This window comes from Octodon degus, unplaced genomic scaffold (assembly GCF_000260255.1).
Source record: "Octodon degus isolate 3935 unplaced genomic scaffold, OctDeg1.0 scaffold00006, whole genome shotgun sequence".
Taxonomy (NCBI): domain Eukaryota; kingdom Metazoa; phylum Chordata; class Mammalia; order Rodentia; family Octodontidae; genus Octodon; species Octodon degus.
In genome coordinates, this window is record NW_004524582.1 from 21,761,391 (window position 1) to 21,779,847 (window position 18,457).

The following is an 18,457-nucleotide window of genomic DNA, read 5'->3' on the forward strand; positions in this document are numbered from 1 at the left end:
CATTTAAAAATTAGATTATATTTTAAAAATAGGATAAAGAATTCTATGCTTCTCATGTTTGCACATAAGTCCAAAAATCTCACCATATACAACCAAGTTATTTAATACTTTAAGAAATTTAAAAATTGAAGTGAGTTCAGGTGTGTACAGGAAAAAAAAATAAATAAATAAAAGCCCCAGCTGGCTCTTCCCCTGCTCCCAATATCTGTCGCTGGGAGACCACTCAGAGCGAGTCTTCGTCACAGGACAAACTTGGGTTTAGTCAATTCGTGCTCTCATAGTTTTTGTGTCCCTGACATGATGCTGCCTTTGGTATAGATCAAAAAATGTAATTCAAGGGACGGCTGGCCCAATAGCTCAGCAGATTAAAGTGCCTGCAAGTAGGCGCAGGGGCTTGGGGTTATATCCCCGGGCCTGCCATGCCAGCCCTGCCCTCGGCCTCGGGGTTTGGCAATTGAGACTGGGCGTGGTGGCGCGCCTGTAATCCCAGCTCTTGAGAGGCTGTAGCAGGCGGATCACTAGGAGTCTGATCTAGTAGTGAGACCCTGAACACCCTGTAGACCCTTCTCTAAAATTAAAAAAAAAAAAAAAAAAATGCGTAATTCAGGCCATGTTCCTTTCCGAGATCCTCCTGTCCAGTTTTTCCTGATGAAGAGATAAAGAACACAGACTGAAAGCGCTGTTAAATTGAATTTGCTGCCCATGAATGTTTTAGCGGAAGAAGTACACACATACCCACAAATCTGCTGGCGGTGGTTCTTGCTCTGCTGGGGTTCATGGGGCGCACTGAGGGCTGAGCCTGTCTCTGTGGGGAGCAGCTGCCCTGCGACCAGTCAGCCCTGAATCCTACCTGCAAGGCAGCTTTGCCAGGCATCCATGGCTCCCAGACCTCAGGGGCCTAGCTCCAAGGCCTTTGAAACCGGACCCCTTCTCCTGGAGACCTGGAAATGACCCAGCCCTGGGCTGTGACAGAGAAAGCCAGTCTCAGTGACTGGTGAAAGCGGAAAGGGCCAGACAGGTGGCTGGTGTTTTCATAGACAGCTTCCTGTGTGGCAGCATTTCTGAGCTGTTTGTGCGAAGCGAGTGCGGTCATTAATTCTAGTAGAAGTCTGTATTCAGGGGAAGCCCTTGTGTCTCTTAAAGGTAGCCTGGTGGAGTGAAGATGTTGTTAGGTATGTGGCAAGGACTCTAGCAAGGTAGAGTCCTTGCCAGCATGTTTGCGAGCCCTGAGTTTGATTCCCAACATTGCAAAAAAGAAATAAACCTATAGGTAGGCTTGCACCTATCCTTCCTAACTCTTGAAGCACAAGTTCTGGCAGGTGACAATGACCACACTGCAGAGGAGGTGGCTGCTGAAAACAGATGCTGGCTGAGGTTCTGGGGACCTCACCTCCTGGATTTCCCAGTGCTGGGAGGAGTGGGAGGCAAGCTTCTCCATAAATCCACACTTCTCTCCGTACCCTAGCACTGGAAAGAGCTGGCAGCCCCTGGCAGTGTTCTCCAGAGGGATGGTGTAAAAAGACACAGAGATAGACATCTAAACAGAGCAGAGGTGCACCCTAGGGCCCTGCAGGAGCTGGCAAGCATGGAATCTGAGGACTGGTCATGGGCTTAGGCAAGAGGTGATGCAATGGTTTCGGGACAGGATTTCTCCTTCCTCGGGAAAACTCCATTTTTCTTCCTAAAGCTTCTCACCCAGCTCAGCAGAGCTCACCTACATCATCAGGGGTAACTTACTGTACTGAAGCTCAGCTGTGTGGCTGTGTCTCGCTGTGTCCCCGAAAGCCTTACGTGCTCATGGTGGGGCTTTCAGAGGTGGCCGGATCTAGAGTGTGTGACTGATTCACTGCGCAGTGCTTGGAGGAAGCCGGGCGATTACTGAATAAGCAGGCCTGGTCCAGGAGCCTGGCTGCAGTGGAAGGGCCGGGAAGAGGTGCGTCCTCCCCCTGCCTTGTTCTTCGGTTGCCTTCTGCCCGCCATGAACTGCTTCCCCCAGTGAAGCCACCCTGCTTTGGAAGCAGCTGATTATGGACTCAAGTTCGTCAACTGTGAAGTGGATAGACCTTTCCTCTCTTAACTTGTGGGCGTTGAGTCTTTTGTCTCAACAATGAGAGACTAGTAACCAAGACATCAGCATTGAGCTGGGGCACACTGCTTGAGCTCCGCATGCACAAAGCCCAGGGTTCCGTCTCAAGCACCTAAAGAAAGAAATAGAGTCAGTAACACAAGTACTGTCTCAGTGCGCCCCGGGGGTGGGGCGCGCACAGCAGGCCAGGGATCAAATCCCTGCATCTGCCTAAGCTATCTGGCCAGCCCCCCAAAAGTTCTGTTTTTAGGTAGAATCTCATTGAGTTGCCCAGGTTGGTTAGGGTTAGGGGTTAAGGTTAGGGTTTAGAGTTCAGGGTTTAGCTTAGCCTCAGCCTCCCAGAGTGCCGGGATTTCAGAGGTGTGTGTCACCAAGCCTGGCTGTGGGCCTTAAATAGAAATAAACTATTTAAGATTTCTGTCCCTTTCTTTGTCAGTTAATCTGTCAGCTGTCAGAACAGATTACATTGTCTATGCTGACTCAATATAGATTTAAACATCTGTGCAATAAATTGGCTCCTAGACTTTTTTCTTGATAAAAGGTAAGCTGAGTCAATTTATCCAAATAACTAGAAAATTCCTGAATTTGCTTAAAGAAATAATGTCTTTATCTGTCAAGAGAAGTTTTCATTTCAGAATTCTTGATGAAGCAAACAAGCAACATCTTGCAAGCCCAGGCCCATGAAGAAGATAAGATAAATTGCAGCGAGTTATCTCTGCTTGTCCTCTAAGAGCCCCTCCACGAGGAGCTCTGGAGAAAGTGCTGGAGTCATGTAAGCCATGTAAAAATGGATATTTTCATCTGCATTGTGATTTCGATCTACATTCTCCTTTAGAAGGAGCAGCCTGGGGCCGGCAGCTCAGGCACCGGGCCCATCTCAAGGGCTGCTATGTGCACATAACTCTCAGCGGGGGCACCATGACCTTCAGCCGAGTTAACCTTGACTCCTATTTGATCTGTGCTTCCCAGAAAAGAGTTACCTAAGAGCATGTTCTTTGGGGTTTTTTGGCAGTGGAGCCATGCTTAAATCAGTCTTTGGTTACGACCATATGTTTTGTAGATTTGGAAAATCTGTAGGTAGTAAAGCTTTGGAAGGCTCTTTGAAGTACATCAGGCGGGTGGGGGGTTCATAGAGCACGATAGGTGCGTGGGTAAGAGGCCGACGGGAAGAGTGCTGCATGCAAGCCGTGCTGCACCTCATCTGAAAGTGATTTGTGTGGGTTTAAATGCCTTTTCGTGCCTTCTCTTTTATAAGTACCAGAATTCAGACCTTGAATGGAGATTTTTTTTTTTTTTTTTTTCTTTTTTGCAGTCCTGGGGATTGAAATCAGAGCTTTCTACTGAGCTGCATTGCCAGTCTTTCTTAAAGTTTTGAGATAGTTTCTCACTAAGTCGTCATAGTACTAAGATTGGACTCCAACTTATGATCCTCCTCTTCAGCAGATAACCTGTGAATTTTTAAAAAAATATATTTAGCACAGGGTCTACAGGGTGTCACTACACAGATTGGACTCATAGTGACCCTTCTGTTTTCAGCCTTCCAGGCACTGGGATTACAGATGCATGCCACCATGCCCATTGTCATTCATGCTCTCAGCTTGCCGCAGGTGTAGGGCCAGCAGGGCACACTGGGGATCAGATCCCAGTCCCTACGTCTGCCTAAACAGGCACTTTAATCCGTTGAGCTATCTGGCTGGCCCTAACCTGTGAAATCTTAGCTTGCATTGGTGCCAGTCTGCTGGTTTTGCTGTGTCTTTGTCTGCCGGGGCCAGGATTGTGTCCCCTCTCCTGAGGGAAGTGAACTTTTGTCCCTTCTCTGCTTGGTCAGAGTGGGCAGGGTGGCCTACAAGTGGCAGAGGAGTGTTAGTGCATTCTCTGCTGCTAACAACAGTGCCATGGAGGACAGGGTAGAAAGACGGTCCTTCGGTTTGCAGCTCTCATCCGAGGTCGGGGCCCTCAGCTGGTGCTGGCTTCCCTCTTGTAGAACCTCAAGTTGGCTAGGCCATCCCAAGTCAAGAAATAGAATGTGCTGAGACCCTTCGGAGCAGACCTGCTTTCTTATTTCGTGATTTTGTTCTTTTTATTGATATGTATTCATAGAACATGGAGATTACATTCCTCTTGGGGAGAGGTGGATGTGTACACAAAACAGCTTAATTCTTTTTTCATCTGTTTCTTCTCTCTCTGCCTCCCTTTCTCGTTGGCAGAAGATCTCCCTGTTTCCTGTCATCTATCTTTGGGTTTACTCTATGAGTACAGTTCTCGAAGAAGAGAAGCTGCACTATTTAGCTATGAGCCACCGTATATATCCGGTTTATTTCACTTACCATGAAGGTCTCAAGGTGCTTCCATCTCCTACAGACGACTCTAGCTTATCTTTCTTTGTGGCACAGTGGTGCTCCTTTGTGTGTAGCTGTCACCTTTACTTTATCCATTAATCTGTTGACACACAGGCCACGTAAAGGCTCAGCTCTTAGGAATTAAGCTGCTAAGACATGGGTGTACACATGTCACTGTGTGTGATGTCTAACTGGGGAAGATACCTACAATGGGAAGAGGCAGATCAAATGGGATTTCTAGCTTCATCTTTGAGCAATCTCCGCCCGATTTCCATCATGGGGGCACTCGTTCACACTCTCGCCAGCCATATAGAAAGGTTCCTCCCCCCCCCCCAGGCCTTTCCAGCATTTTGTCTTATTTGATCACTTGATTGTGGCCATTCTCGCTGGTATAAGGTCAAATCTCAGTAGTGTTTTTGTTTTTAAAGAGAGCACAAATTATCAGTACTGCTTTCATTTGGATATCCCTAGTGGTCAGAAGTGCTCTAGTGGTTGAGCATGTTTAAAAAAGTATTTGTCACTTGTACTTCAGCTGAGAAGTATTTCTTCATTTCAGTTGACCAGTTTTTGAGTTTTATTGGAGTGGTCTGATTTTTTTCCAGTTTATTTTAGGTATTAGCCTTCTGTCTGAGGAGTGACTGGCAACTTTTTCCCACTCTGTATCTTCACTTGTTCCCATTCCTGTGTAGAAGGCTTTTCATTTGAAATGATCCCACTTGTTGACTCTCAATGTCATTTTTTTTTTGTGCAATTTGGGTTCTATCCAGAAAGCCCTTGCTTACCCCTGCATCTATGTTACTTTTCTCATTGTTGAAACAAAGTACTCGAGACTCAAAGCTGAAGGAGGAACTTGTAGCTCACAGTTTGCAGGGCTTTTGGTACAGTCAGCTGGATCCCAGGTCAGGTGGCAAGACAAGGGCAAAATGGAGGAGAAGCAGCTCAGGATATGGCAGGGCAGGCAGCAGGCAGCAGAGCAGCAAAGCAGCCCACCTCTCCATTTTTTCCCTTCCAGGCACCCCTCCTTATGAGTGGTGCCCGCCACTCCCAGGTTGGGCCTTCCCACCACACACACCTAGAGCTGTGCTAAAGCAATCAACGGACTAATTCAGTAATTATGTACCTGTAATCCCAGCACGCACACTCTTGATCCAGCCACCTCCACAAAGCCCGCCTATGACTACATGAGGCTTTAGGGGGACATCAGACACAAGCATTACGACCTATGACTTTAAGAGTTTGTTGCATTGTCCTTTCAGCCCATTAAGTATTTCTGCTTCAATATTTAGATCTTTGGTCCCATTTTGATTTTAGTTGAGTACATGGTGAGAGACATGGGTCTAGAGCTAGTCTTCTACATGTGGATAACCAGTTCTCCTGGAACCATTTATTAAAGATGCTATTTTTTTCTCCAGAGTATGTTTCAGCCCTTTGGTCAAAGATCTGATAGCTGAATGTATCTGAGGTTGCCTCTTCTAAATTGAACTTAAATATCATTTTATTCTGTTTGTAAATCTAATAGTAAAAATATGAAGAAGTTCTTTCACTCAGATCAGTGGTGACTTGACACACGAAGAATCGCTCAAGTCCTCAGCATGGTGCCCTTGGGGGACTCCCGAGCCCCTTGTGTTTAAGGCAGTGGCGCTGAAGGCAAAAGAAGGGTCTGTGATCTTGCCACAGAAGGATACTTGACACCGCTTATGCGCTTAATCAGTCACCTTTCCAGACAAACACAAAAGCCCAGGAGCGCTGACTTAGGGGTCCAATCCATAGACCCTTTCCCAGAGCACTTCAGTTCAGCATGAGCTTGACCCATCAGCTGCATATCACGGGGCTTTACATTCTCTGTTCATTTTATAGAGAAACATTACTCGCGTGGAGTTCTATACGGCCCAGCTTGCTCCAGAACTTACAGGTTTGCTACAAGAAGACAGTGAGGGACCGGAAACACCTTGGTCAAAGATGGTGCTGGGCATGGCGCAGATGTAGCCTAGGCTGTTCTTGCCACACCCAGGGCCACCAGGATCTCAGGACTGAGGAGAGGTGGGAGTTGTGAAGCTGGGAGAGCCTGCTGGAGCTGAGGAAGACATGTGCCTCATATGCATATTCAGCCTGTGGCTGCTCTGTGGTGTCTGGTGTGTGTTTATCTCCACAGTCCAGTGTCATGAGAAGTGTTATTTAACCAAAGAAGAGACTTCGGGGGCCCCTTGGCTGGGCTGTGTGTAAGGGAGATAGACGGAGGCCCTGCGTTCGAGAACTGGCTCCTGCCCTTGCCCCCAGCAGGCTGCTGTGGGGTCACAGCCGGAGCTGCTGAATCCACAGAGCATGGAGGAGCCTGTGGAGAGCGGAGAGGAAGGCCATGCAGGCGCTGTTGATGCAGAGCCCATGCGCTAACCCAGGTCAGGCTTCTGTAGAGCCCGAGCCCTCCCTGGGCAGCTACTGCTCTTGCTTCGGGCTCCTGTCCAGCCACTGTGTGCATCCCTACCGCCTGCTGTGTGTATGCCCTGTAGTAAAATCCACTCAGCGTGACTCCCATGGTGTCCCAGGGCCTTTTTGACACTGTTCTCATGAACTGATTTCATTCCCACCTCTTATTATCCTGCTTCACGCCAGCAGCCCCACCGGGGTGGGCAGGTGATGGTGACTGTGTGTCCCTCGGGCAGCCGGGGCCTCAGTCTGTCTCACTAGCTGACTCTAGACCAGGCACTTTGGAAAGGTAGGATACACCAGCTGGGCCGTGCTCCCCTGGAAATGGAGCGCTTTGGTTTAGTTTGGGAGTCTGCTTTTCTGCTCAAAGCATGTTGGTAATGCAGCGTGCTCATCCTGGGAGCTGGTGCTGCACGTGGCAGGCCTTTCATCCAGACTCTCACCTCTCTCCCCACCCCCTCTTCCCTCCTGCTCATCCCCTGCTCCATCTCCAGAGTTTATTTTCCAGTTTCCTATCATCTGTCCTTTAAATTTTATTCATTTATTATATTTTAGGCCTCTCATAGAAGAAAAAAAAAACATTGTATTTAACTTTCTGAACCTAGTTATTTCACTTAGCAGGATGGTCTGGCGTTCCATCCGTTTTATTGCAAATCAAATGATTTTGTTCTTTATGACTAATATTCCTTTGTATACAAATGACATCTTTTTCTTTTTAAAAAATCGTTTATTTGGTACAGGGTCTGACTACGCAGCTTGGGCTCCTAGTGCTCCTCCAGTCCCAGCGCCCACCCCCAGCACTGGGATTCCAGGCCTGCACCCCCACATCTGGTTTTGGTCGTCAGCATGGCTCACCGCCCCTGGGGCCTGGGGCCTGCACAGTATGCAGTACTGGGAATTGAACCTGGGTCTTTGCGCTCGCCGGGCAGGTGTTTAGACCGCTGAGTTAGCTCCCCAGTCCCCAAATAACATTTTCTTCTTCGGTTCACCGGTTGCCAGTTATCTAGGGTTTCCAACACTTAGCTCTGGTGACCTGTACCACTGTGTATGTGGATGTACGTGGAGCAGTATAGTACAGTGTCTTGAATTTTTCTGGAATGTATCCAGGAGTGGCACGGCAGGGTCAAATGGTATTTCTCGTCTTTGATTTTTGAGGGCTCCCATAATGATTTTTCTTTTGCTAAATGAAAAGTTGAGTGGATCCTGCATTGCCTCGATAATGGCCTCTCACACTGCACGTGTACGCTGTTCTGTGGTCTCCGCATTTAAATCCCTTCATGTGGTCATAGTAGTATACACCTAGTCCCAGTGTCCTGCTGCCCTTGCAGTTTATTTCACGTGACGCTAGGGATCCTTGGAAAGCAGGGCCCTCACCTCATTTTGCAGATATGGGTGCTTATGGCAGTTAATTATTCGCCTAAGATTAAATATGGGGTGGATCTTGAACTCCCACCTCCTCCTGGGACAAAACTCCCAGATTAGGACATGCTACAAACATAAGTATGCTATTAACTATATCTTAATAAAGAGATGACTGTTAATCTTTTTTTTTTTTTAAGAAAAATTAGTCGTGGAGCAGTACCCTCCGCAGTAGTCTAAGGGAAGCCTGCCCTGTGGTACACACCAATGCCAGGCTGAGTGTGTGCAGGGTGGGGGTGAGGGTGTGGGCGGCAGCTGCCGGCCCCCTGCGGCAGGGCCTCAGGGACCATGAAGGTATAATTCCAGCTCCCAGGGTTGCTACTAGGTGGAAAGTCATGCACCGGCTGCAAAATCGTTAAACATCTGCTCGGGTCTCCCCTGGGGCCCTGAAGGAACCTGTTTTCCAGAAAGTCCTGCAGGGAGCGGCTGGCCTTGTTTTCCCGGTGTCCATCTGAACTTCCTGGTTCTATACAAGGACGCACCACGCGGTCCCCCCAAGCAGGGATGCACTTCTCTGCGTGGATCCAGTCAGAGCCTGGCCCTCACTGCACCTCAGTTGACTCCACATTCCTGGGTGGTGGCTCCGAGTAGGAGATGCCTTTTAACTCTTGCCTGGGTCTATGTCAGATTTTGAAAACGCACCAAATGAACATGTACAGAAAAACCTAACTTTGCACATCACTTCAGGGTTTTCCTATAACTGATTACAAGAGAGGGATTTCCCGGGATAAGGTTTGTTGTAGTTGTTGATTGCAGTCCTGGAGGCTGGACTTACAGCCCCTGCTAGGAGCTGCGCCCCAGCACCGCGCCGGCTCCTTCTTCAAGGCTTTGATACCGGCCTGGCTACGCAGCTGCAGCTGCGCCCCTGCCCACGCTGAGCTCCGCCTCTCCTCTTCTCGCTCCAGCCTCCAGCGTCGTCGCTGAGGGCGCAGGCGTTAAGACTTCTTGAGTCGAGTGAATTTTAAGATTCATTCATAAAAATAGTGCACACGTTGCTTGAACTAAAAAATAAAAGAAACTGTATTTGTGATTCCGAGTAAGAATTAGCAGTTTTAACATACTGCAGTGTTTTAGCGGTGGTTACTAAAGAGCTGCCTGTGGTTCCCTGGTAAATATTAAGGTGCATTGTGAGAAATTGTGATCTTTTTGAAATGGGCATCCTCACAAAGCAGGGAAATATTTTCCTTCCTTTGCTTTCAACTGTAGTCTCATTAACCTAATGATGTACCTTATCTCAGGAAACAAACACACTTAGAAGCATACCGCGTATCACCGTTTGTAAGCACATACACACCTCTTTTTTCTAAGTCTGAATTTTGTATTTTTTACTGAAAGAATAATTTTGTTGTTTGCTTCCCCTCCAGATATTGTCAAAAAAATCTTAAAGAAGAAGTTTGAGCCCTCAGCTGATTATGACAAGGTAATTTTTGTTGGTGTTTGTTATTAAAAGTAATAAAGAGAACAAAAAATCGGCAGGCTGGGAAATAAATCTTTTAATCAATGGTTACTTAAACTGTAACTTTAATAGACTTCTTTGATAAAGGACTTTTGTGGACTGTTGGGACACCTTATGGATTCCGTGCAAAGACAATGGAGCTTTCAAAAGGAACCCTGAAGACAATCTTGTGTGTTACTTAAAAATTAATCTTCCTGTACTTCATTGGCTAAGGGAAGAAGCCTTGAGTTCAGTTGTTCCAGAAAGCCCTGGGACCAGAGTGAGAGGTGCTGGAAAGCGGCTTCCTGCTGAGCAGTGTTTCCTTCTGCTGGCTTCAAGCTCCAGGCAGCAACTGGGAGGGAGCTGGGAGAGGGGACCGCCCCAGCTCCTGCCAGGGACAGCACCTGAGGGGTCAGAGAGGGGAAGAGGAAGGAAGCAGCTCCACCGGGGACCTGCGGAGGAACTTGGGGAAAAGTAGCTCCAACCGAAGCCCTTCCGGGAGGCGAAGACTTGGGGCTTAATCAGAGGTCAGAGCGGGTGGGAAGCGGCTCCCCCTCCAGCCCAGCCCCAGGTTGGGTTCCTTTGTGAGCCAAGGGTTTCAGGAGAGAAGCGAGCAGGGAGGAGGACAAGGGAGCTGGGCCCGCTGGCAGAGGGAGCGACCTGTGGCCATCCAGAAGCTGTCCAGGAGCCCTCGTGCCTCTGCTGCAGGTGCTGCCCGTCCACTGCACTGACCGCCACGCCTGGCCAGAAGGATGTCCTTTTGGTGCTGATATGGGGTTCGTGCAGGCTGCCCAGGAAACACAAGAGAAGAACTGCTGTACTGCATGCAGAATAAGAATGAACTGTCTGTTGTGTCCTCGCCTCTCGGAGCACTGCTCTTTCCTTTGGGTGCCTGACAGTGGGTATGCAGGGAGAGCCCGGTGCTCCTGATGAGGGCAGGCAGCTTTTGCACATGACAGTGACCTCAGACACTGTCGTTAGACACTATACTGGCAAACAGCCTCATTGTATCCTCAATTTGCAACAAAATGACACTCAAGAGAAAAGCGAATATAGAAGCCAAAGAGCAAAGCCCATCTGAGAGCCACGACCAGCCAGCAGCAGGGAAGGCTGAGGTGAGGCTGGTGAGAGCTCACGGCTTTCCCCAGGACTGGGCAGCATTTTCATTCTCCCATGCTCCTGGGTTCATGTGAGTCTTCCCAATAGCTGCTTGTGTTGGTCTGAATCACTAGGCAGAATCAAAACACTGTTGCCCTTATATCTGTCTTTAAAAGTAGCTCACTGTCAGCAGTTAGTGACCTGAATACCTGAGGTATTCAAGGGAATGAGTGGGGTTTGGGGACAGCACTCCTGGTGAGCTTAGGTATGGAAGGGAGACATTCTGAGACCCTGGGAGCTGTGAGGATTCTGGCAAGCACAAGGTGGGACTGGGCCGCTGTTGTCCCTGGCAGGGTTCTTAGCTGGACAGCTCTTTGGTGCTTGGCATGGAGCTCCTGTGTACCAGGCATCTCGGCTGAAAACCACTGGGGTGCAGGTGAAGTGCAGAAAGGAGGTAGAAGGGAACCAGCGCGAATGAGCTAAAGAAAGTGTCACCCGAGGAGAAGGGATTTAGTTGGGCAAAAGTAGAGCTGTTGATGGGGTTTGGTCTGAGAAATTCGGAGTGTGTTAGATTGGGTCCCCCTCCAACCCAGTGCCTGGTACAAGGGCTGAAGGGAAAACTCTCAACTGGGGAACTGTGGCTGGGAAGTGAGGAAGGGCGGGGCAGCCTATTCAGGGTACCAGTGTGCCAGCAGCCCCGGAAGGGACAGCTGTGTCATGCAGACCAGCCATGAGAAACTGCCAGGCACTGGCTTCACCTTAGCTCACAGGAAGGGTGAGAGAGCACACTAGGACCGCAAAAGCACAGATTAGGGCTGCTTGGGAGCTGGGGACAGTGCTCATTCTCATTCCCGAGTACTCCCCGGGGACCTAGAGGACAGTGTCTCAGGGATCTTGGCTGGTGTGTTGGAGGCAGCACAAGTGTGCGCTGTGGGTCTCAGGGCCTGGGCAACAATGCCAGTGTCTTTGCAGTCGCCTGCACCCACCCCCAGCACAGTCCCACAGGTAAGGTGTCTCTAGGGAGTGTCCTGGGCCGGAGTTGTCCCCGCTTCCCTTGCCCTGGCTTCTCATCCAGTTTGGCTTGAGCCAGAATTGTGGAAAGAATTAAGTTCATGAACCAAGGTACCACTGTGCTTTGAAGTCCTTGACCCTTTCTCTTCCCTGAATTTTTCTTTTGAGGCTTTCTCTCCTTTGCTTAATACAGTGTTTTCTATTAATTGATACTGCTGGAGCTCCCATGAGGAGCAGCACACAGCAGGGCCATCACCTGCTGCAGCACAGCCCCTCTCCTAGGAGCACACCATGGGTAGAGGAGAGTCCAAGCCTAAGGCGTGCCAACACCTTATGGGCTGAACTGTGTCCAGAACTCTTATGTCAGAGTCCTCACCCTCATAGCAATGAATGCCGCTGGATTTGGACGCAGGACTTTAGGAGATGCAGGTTGTGGATGAGGCCCTTAGAGGGGGCCATACTCCAGCACGACTGCTGTCTGTCTCAGCAGGGGAAATGCGGGCCCAGAGAATTACACAGGAGAGACCCCAGGAGGAGACAGTGAGAAGGTGGCTGCTGACAGCCAAGGAGGTTGGCTGGCCCAACCCAGCCCACCAGCTGCAGATGTCGAAGCCCCCAGACTCAGGTACCTGACTGCGGCCGCCTGAGCAAGCTGAGATGCAGGATGGAAAGGAACTGCACCAGACATGCAGTTCTGATAAAGGCCAGGAACAGCAGAGGAGGGAACGTGGCCTTGCCCTCGGGGGATTCCACCATGGTCCAGCATTTCACCTACACCTAAAAGCAAGTAGAGCCATTGAGAAGTGAAGCCTTACTTCTGCCTGAAAATCTTTGCTCAAACTGCCGTGCTGCCTACCTGCATCTGAGAGGGTCTCCCCAGGCCATTTCATCTTCTGCGCAGCAGGAAGAGCCACCCTTGCTGCTCTGTGCATGCAGGCCTTGGTTAGAGCCTTGTGTCCCTCCTGGTCCTTACAAGGTCCCACTCAGAGGAGCAAGCACTGCTGCTACAGTAGATGTGGAAAGCCCGATGCTCAGAGGAGCTGAGTTCTTACCTGAGGTCACCCAGTAGCCACACAAAAAAGCTGGGATTTGTACCCAGACCAAGCTAATTCCAAGCTGACCAACACCCACAACAAATATGAGACGTTCCAGCCCACCGGGCATAGTCCCAAAGGGAGTAATTTGGAAGGAACAGCTTTCACCTGAGCATCTTCAGCTGTCAGCAAAGAGTATTACTGCCTCCGAGGGATAAAATTTACGTATTAGGCCCCAAAATAGCCTAGAGAATAATTATCTCTGGGCAGCAACGGTCAGTCCCAAGTTGGCCTCTACTGCGGTGTGAATAACCCTTCAGCTTGCTAGGGGCGGAATACTGAGCGTGGAGCTTCACAGAATGGTCTGTTCAGGCATGTTCATCTCCAGTCTGTGATTTCAGAGAACCTGAGGCACATTCCAGAGTCAGGACAATGGAACCGTGGCTGGAGAGGCCAGACCAAGGAGGGACCAAGGCTAGGCACCAGTGACCCATGGAGAGCAGCCAGATGAAGTTACAGGGACCTGAGAAATGACTCAAACAGTCCTACTTTTCTCGAGGGGGAAGCAGCAGTACCCTTAGCTTAGCACATGTTGGCTTCCAGGCGTGCTTCCACGGACCTGGCACATGGTAACTCATTTAGGCCTTGCAGGGAGATGCTGTCCCCACCAGAGGTGTTGAAGCACATATCACCAGGGCAGCTGGGTCTCCACCAGGGCACTGCCCACTGGGTGAAAAGCTGTGGGCTCAAGATCCAACAGTCAGCCATGCCACCCCAGCCATGCTACAGAGTATGGGGTGAGCCACTTCCCAGGGACCCTGCATTCTGGCTCACCATTAGAATGGTCAGGAAGAACAGGGGCTTGAAGCTGGGGTTCGGCCATAGAGAACCACATGAAGACATTGGCATTAAGTATATGGGGAATCTATGCAAGACTCATAAGCACAGGACCAACACCATCTGGTCTGATTGTAGCGCGATGCTGGAAGGTGTTGCCTTTGACTTTTGGGCCACAGGCAACCCCTGGCTCTCTGTTATATGTGGATCACATGGTTATTGCATGAAACATTTGTAACTTTCCCTGCAATTTTCCTTGCCATACCTGACCAGTGTATTAGGAACTGTTCAAATATCAAATGCAAATTGTAGAACCTGGCTCTGCCCCAAATACTGCTTCCCAAATGCACACTTAAGGGTTGTGTCCCTTTCCTGTGTCCATCTCTCTGTTCCCTGATTCTCTGTGTGGGGTGGCAATGCTCTAAGTTGTGGTCTCTCACTCACGTGGATTTTTCTGTTTTCTTGGTGCACGCTGCTTCTGCTACATGCAAATTCCTCAACTGCCTTGGCTCCCACAGCCAGAAAATGTAGTCCTGGCCCTGAAGGTAATGCCCGTGTCTGCTATCTGTCCTTTGTCTTCAACCACCTAACTACTTCACCTTTGTCCGAACATCCCTGACATTTTCTTCTTGTGTTGAGTTTTAAATTTTCCATGTCATTCTTGCTTCTGCCACTTTGTTTAAGCCTCCCTTGGCCTTATCTTCAACATAATCTATAAAATGCTGTAAGATCTTGATGAATGAGAAAGTAACTGCGCACTACAGGGCCTCAGGAAGACTTTCACCTTGAAGCCAGCTCTTAAAATGATGCATTTTTGTTTCTGAGTCCAAGTGATGTGCAGAAGGCAACGTTGGGAGGACTGTGGATCTGATGTAAAGTTGGTGCTTGGTGGCCCGCAGCCTTTCCTGTACCCCTTCTCTACTGGTTTTGGGTTCAGTGACTCCTGGAGTTTACAAAGGAGGGATTAAAATTACTATTTCTTTTTTATTATTTTTTTTTCTGTATTTTAGGGAAGGGTCTACAGGGTATTCAGGGCCTCACTACTAGATCAGACTCATAGTGATCCACCTGTTTACAGCCTCCCAAGAGCTGGGATTATAGGCGCACTCCACCATGCCCAGTCTAAAATTATTATTTCTAAGTTGTTTAGAAGTGGTAAATAATTTGGAATCATTTAGTGAGCAATGATAGGAAATATGGAGTCATGTAAGTTTGGAGAGTCTGGGTGGTTCCTAGTTAAGCCCTCTAATTATTCCTCAGAGAAGAGGTAAAATCAGCATAGAAGGGTCTTCATGCACGGGGAAGGGTCTTACGTAGACACATGCAGCAAATTCAGCACCTTTCTCCTCACGTTAGCATTTCAATCTTCATATCGAAGTAGATAATCTTCAGGCATCAGGCACCTGGCCTTACTCTTGAGCTTTTGCCCCTAGAAGTCTTCAGTGTCCATCCAGAGCTCACTGTGCACGGGGCACTTGGCTAGCTGTTTCCGCCTTCAGTCATGCAGTTCTCTGCCCCCTACAATATACTGATGGGGTTAATGCTAAGGGACACTGACCAGGAAGGGGACCCTGCAGCCCCTGCTGGGCTGCAACTGATTTGCATTTCAGAGCTGCCTTCAAGGCAAATCCCCGGGAAGGCTGCAGGACCCAAGTCCTTATCTGCTGGCTTCCCAGCAGACCAACCAAGGGGCACAATCCGAGGCAGGGAAGGGGACTTTATTCTAAGGCCAGTTAAAGTAGAAGGTGAGTGACTGTCACGACAACGTCCATCTTGCTGGGAGGCTGACTTGGGGCTGGCTCATACAGGAGTTTGTGAGTGTTCAAATGCTGATGGGCACCTTCTTATAACAGGCGATAGGTCATAACAGGTGATAGGTCATCACAGGCGCCTCCCCACAACAGGTGGGCTGGATGACACGCGTCTCAGCTTGGTCGCCTGGTCTCAAGACACCGTCAGAGCACAGAGCAAAGATCATTCTTTGCTAGAGTTACTTTTGTGACTGGCTCGCTTGCCTGTACGCAGTTCCTAACCCGTCACAGAAGGCACAGGCTGGAGAGAGCAGCCGCCCCAGCCACTCTCTTGCTCACCCCAGGCTCATGGTAATGAAAGCAAATAGACTTCACTGGATCACTGGAGAACACAGGGTGAGGGGAGGGTCAGGAGAGAGTCAGACACAAGAGCTTGCCTCAATGCTGGACCACAGGACCAAGACTTCTTGTGTCCTATTGCCTCTCCCCCGATGTCGGCATCCAGTGCTGCGCAGCTTGTCCATTAGTTGCCGACTGCCAACGTGTGCTTTTCTTTAGGTTTTTAGAAATGTGAGCAACAGCATCCAGGGGAGGAATAAGGTTTCGTTCCATTATCCAGTTGCATTCATTTTCATTTATCTCAAAATAAAGCCAGCAGTGATGAGGAAGCTCTGTTTGGGTCACATGATGGCTTCTAGAAGTGATGCTGGCCACTCCGTGTCCCTGTTGGTGATTAGGCCCTGGACAAGCCATGAGCGGTGGCATCCATTCCTTTGTCAGGGCCATACCACAGCATGGGAAGTGCCAGTTATTGTTTGTACTGTGCCTAGGACTCAGTTAGGCACTCTCTAATGACACATCATCTTGAATTTTCATAATGACCCAACAAGACCCATACTATTATTCCCAGTGTATAGATGCAAAAAATAAGTGGTCTGTGTTTCACTTCCTGACTCAGAAGGTCTGAGTGTTTATTCTAAATGTATATACATTCCAGCTTCTTTGGTATCTATGGGATCCTCCGCAATTGAACCAACTCAAATTGCTTCAGGTCTTTCGTCACTTCTACTTGCCCTGTCATTCTGGTGTAAAGTCCCCTGTATAGTGATCATTCACTGTGCTAGTGTTCATATCCAGATGCATGAAACTATTTGAAAATGTAAACTGTCTTTGGGGCTGAAAGTATACCATTTGTGGCTTGACCTTATAGCTGGAAATTGAAAGGAAGCTAGTACTCACTTGGTCCAGTATTCGGATAACTCAGTTCTCTGCTGCCTCTGTTTCAGGTAGGAGCTTTGTAGTGGAAGAGTGTACCTGCACCTTCATTGAGCTGGAGATGACAACTAGGTTAAAATGATGCAGTGCGCGTGCTGTGGAATGTCCTGCTTCCTGTGTGGTGTGACAGTGTGTGCTGTTGCTTTTGTTCTCATTGCAGATCACCTTCTATGAGATCGGCGTCATCATCTGCGCTGTTCTGGGGCTGCTGTTCATCGTGCTGATGCCAGTGGTGGGGTATTTCTTCTGTGTGTGCCGCTGCTGCAACAAGTGCGGGGGAGAAATGCACCAGCGACAGAAGGAAAGCGGCCCCTTCCGGAGGAAATACTTCGCCGTGTCCCTGTTGGTGATTAGTGTGCTTATAAGGCAAGTAGACGCCTGAACAGTGGCTGAGCCTGGATTAGGGCCGCTCTCTCCTGTGTTTGTTTAAAACCCATGAGTTTGAAACAAAACAATACAGATGAACAGAAAATAGAGAAAATAGTGCTTGTCCGGGAGGAATGGGAAACTGTCTCTATCACCACGAGTCAGCCTAGTGAGGAAGCTGCCCTAACTTCCCCTTGAGCCGGTTCTCTGGTATTTTCCCCATGTTGCCGTTCTGAGGGCTCTTGGACTGCGGAAAGCATTTGTGTCCTCTGAGACCGGGCTCTGGAGGCAGACGGCATGCACGAAGACAGAGCCCACATTTGCTAGTCTGATCCAAAGTGATCCTGATGGATGGGTACAGTTCCTGTATTTGAAAGTCTGACAGTATTGTAGAATATAGTGAACTTTCTAGTAATACCTAAATCCATTTTCTTTGTTTTTTGTTTGTTTGTTTGTTTATTTTTGGTTTTTTTGTTTGTTTGTTTGTTTTTTTGGGGGGAAGGGTCTACAGAGTGTTCAGGGTCTCACTACTAGATTGGACTTGTAGCGATCTGCCTATTTACAGCCTCCCAAGTGCTGGGATTACAGGTGCACACCACCACACCCAGTCTCAGTTGCCATCTCAGCGCGCCCTGGGGACAGGGCTGGCATGGCAGGCCCAGGGATCAAACCCCCAGGGTCCTGCACTTGCTTGCAGGTGCTTTAATCTGCTGAGCTATTTGGCTGACCCTTCTTAAATTTTCTGTTTATCTACTACCATTTTTTGAAGTCCGGAACAGAGCTCATAATGTAGGATGTCTCTTCTATTGTTCCTGCTGCCATCAGAAGTTGTCCAATTGACAGATCACAAATAGATTGCTTTTAACATGAGGCTGGTTTGTTGAGTCCAGATTGACTCCCCAGCTGAGGGACGTGTGTCAAGATACTGGGCCCTGCTGGTGACTTTTGGTTGTTCTCCTACATGTCCTCATTTACTCAACTGATGTCTCATACACCAGCAGAAAGAAATGCGGCCTGTGGATATGGGCACCAGGGCTGGTGGCGTCTGTCTTGAGTCACTCTAAACACTATTCCCTTGGGAGCTGTAAGAGCTGCTATATTCTCTGATCTATCCGGAACCACTCCAGATGTGTTGATGGAAATGGTCCTCCATGGAAACAACTGAAAGGAGCAGGTTGCAGATGAGTCTTAAACACTGTTACTGTGCTAAAAATAGAAAGGGAAGGAGATGCAAACACTTGGCTGTGTGCGCAAACAGTGTATGAAAGGACTAGCAGTGGCTGTCTCCGGAAAGGAAATTGTGGGTTGTGGGCTGGGAGGAAGGAGCTTGCTGCTGTGGCTGGGCTGCTGGCACTTCAGAATTAGTGTAGCAATGGGGCTGG

The 18,457-nt window shown here is 48.9% G+C and overlaps 1 protein-coding gene across 7 annotated transcripts in view; it reads left to right on the top strand.

The window, feature by feature from the left end:
• The window catches only part of Prom1 (prominin 1), a 142,517-nt gene that overhangs the window by 73,668 nt on the left and 50,392 nt on the right, over window positions 1–18,457 (top strand). For all 7 annotated transcript variants that reach the window (XM_023699547.1, XM_023699551.1, XM_023699537.1 and 4 more), the window contains exons 3-4: window positions 9,633–9,688; window positions 16,870–17,075. In XM_023699547.1, the coding sequence (XP_023555315.1) occupies window positions 9,633–9,688; window positions 16,870–17,075 (262 nt within the window). The remainder of the gene's footprint in view (window positions 1–9,632; window positions 9,689–16,869; window positions 17,076–18,457) is intronic.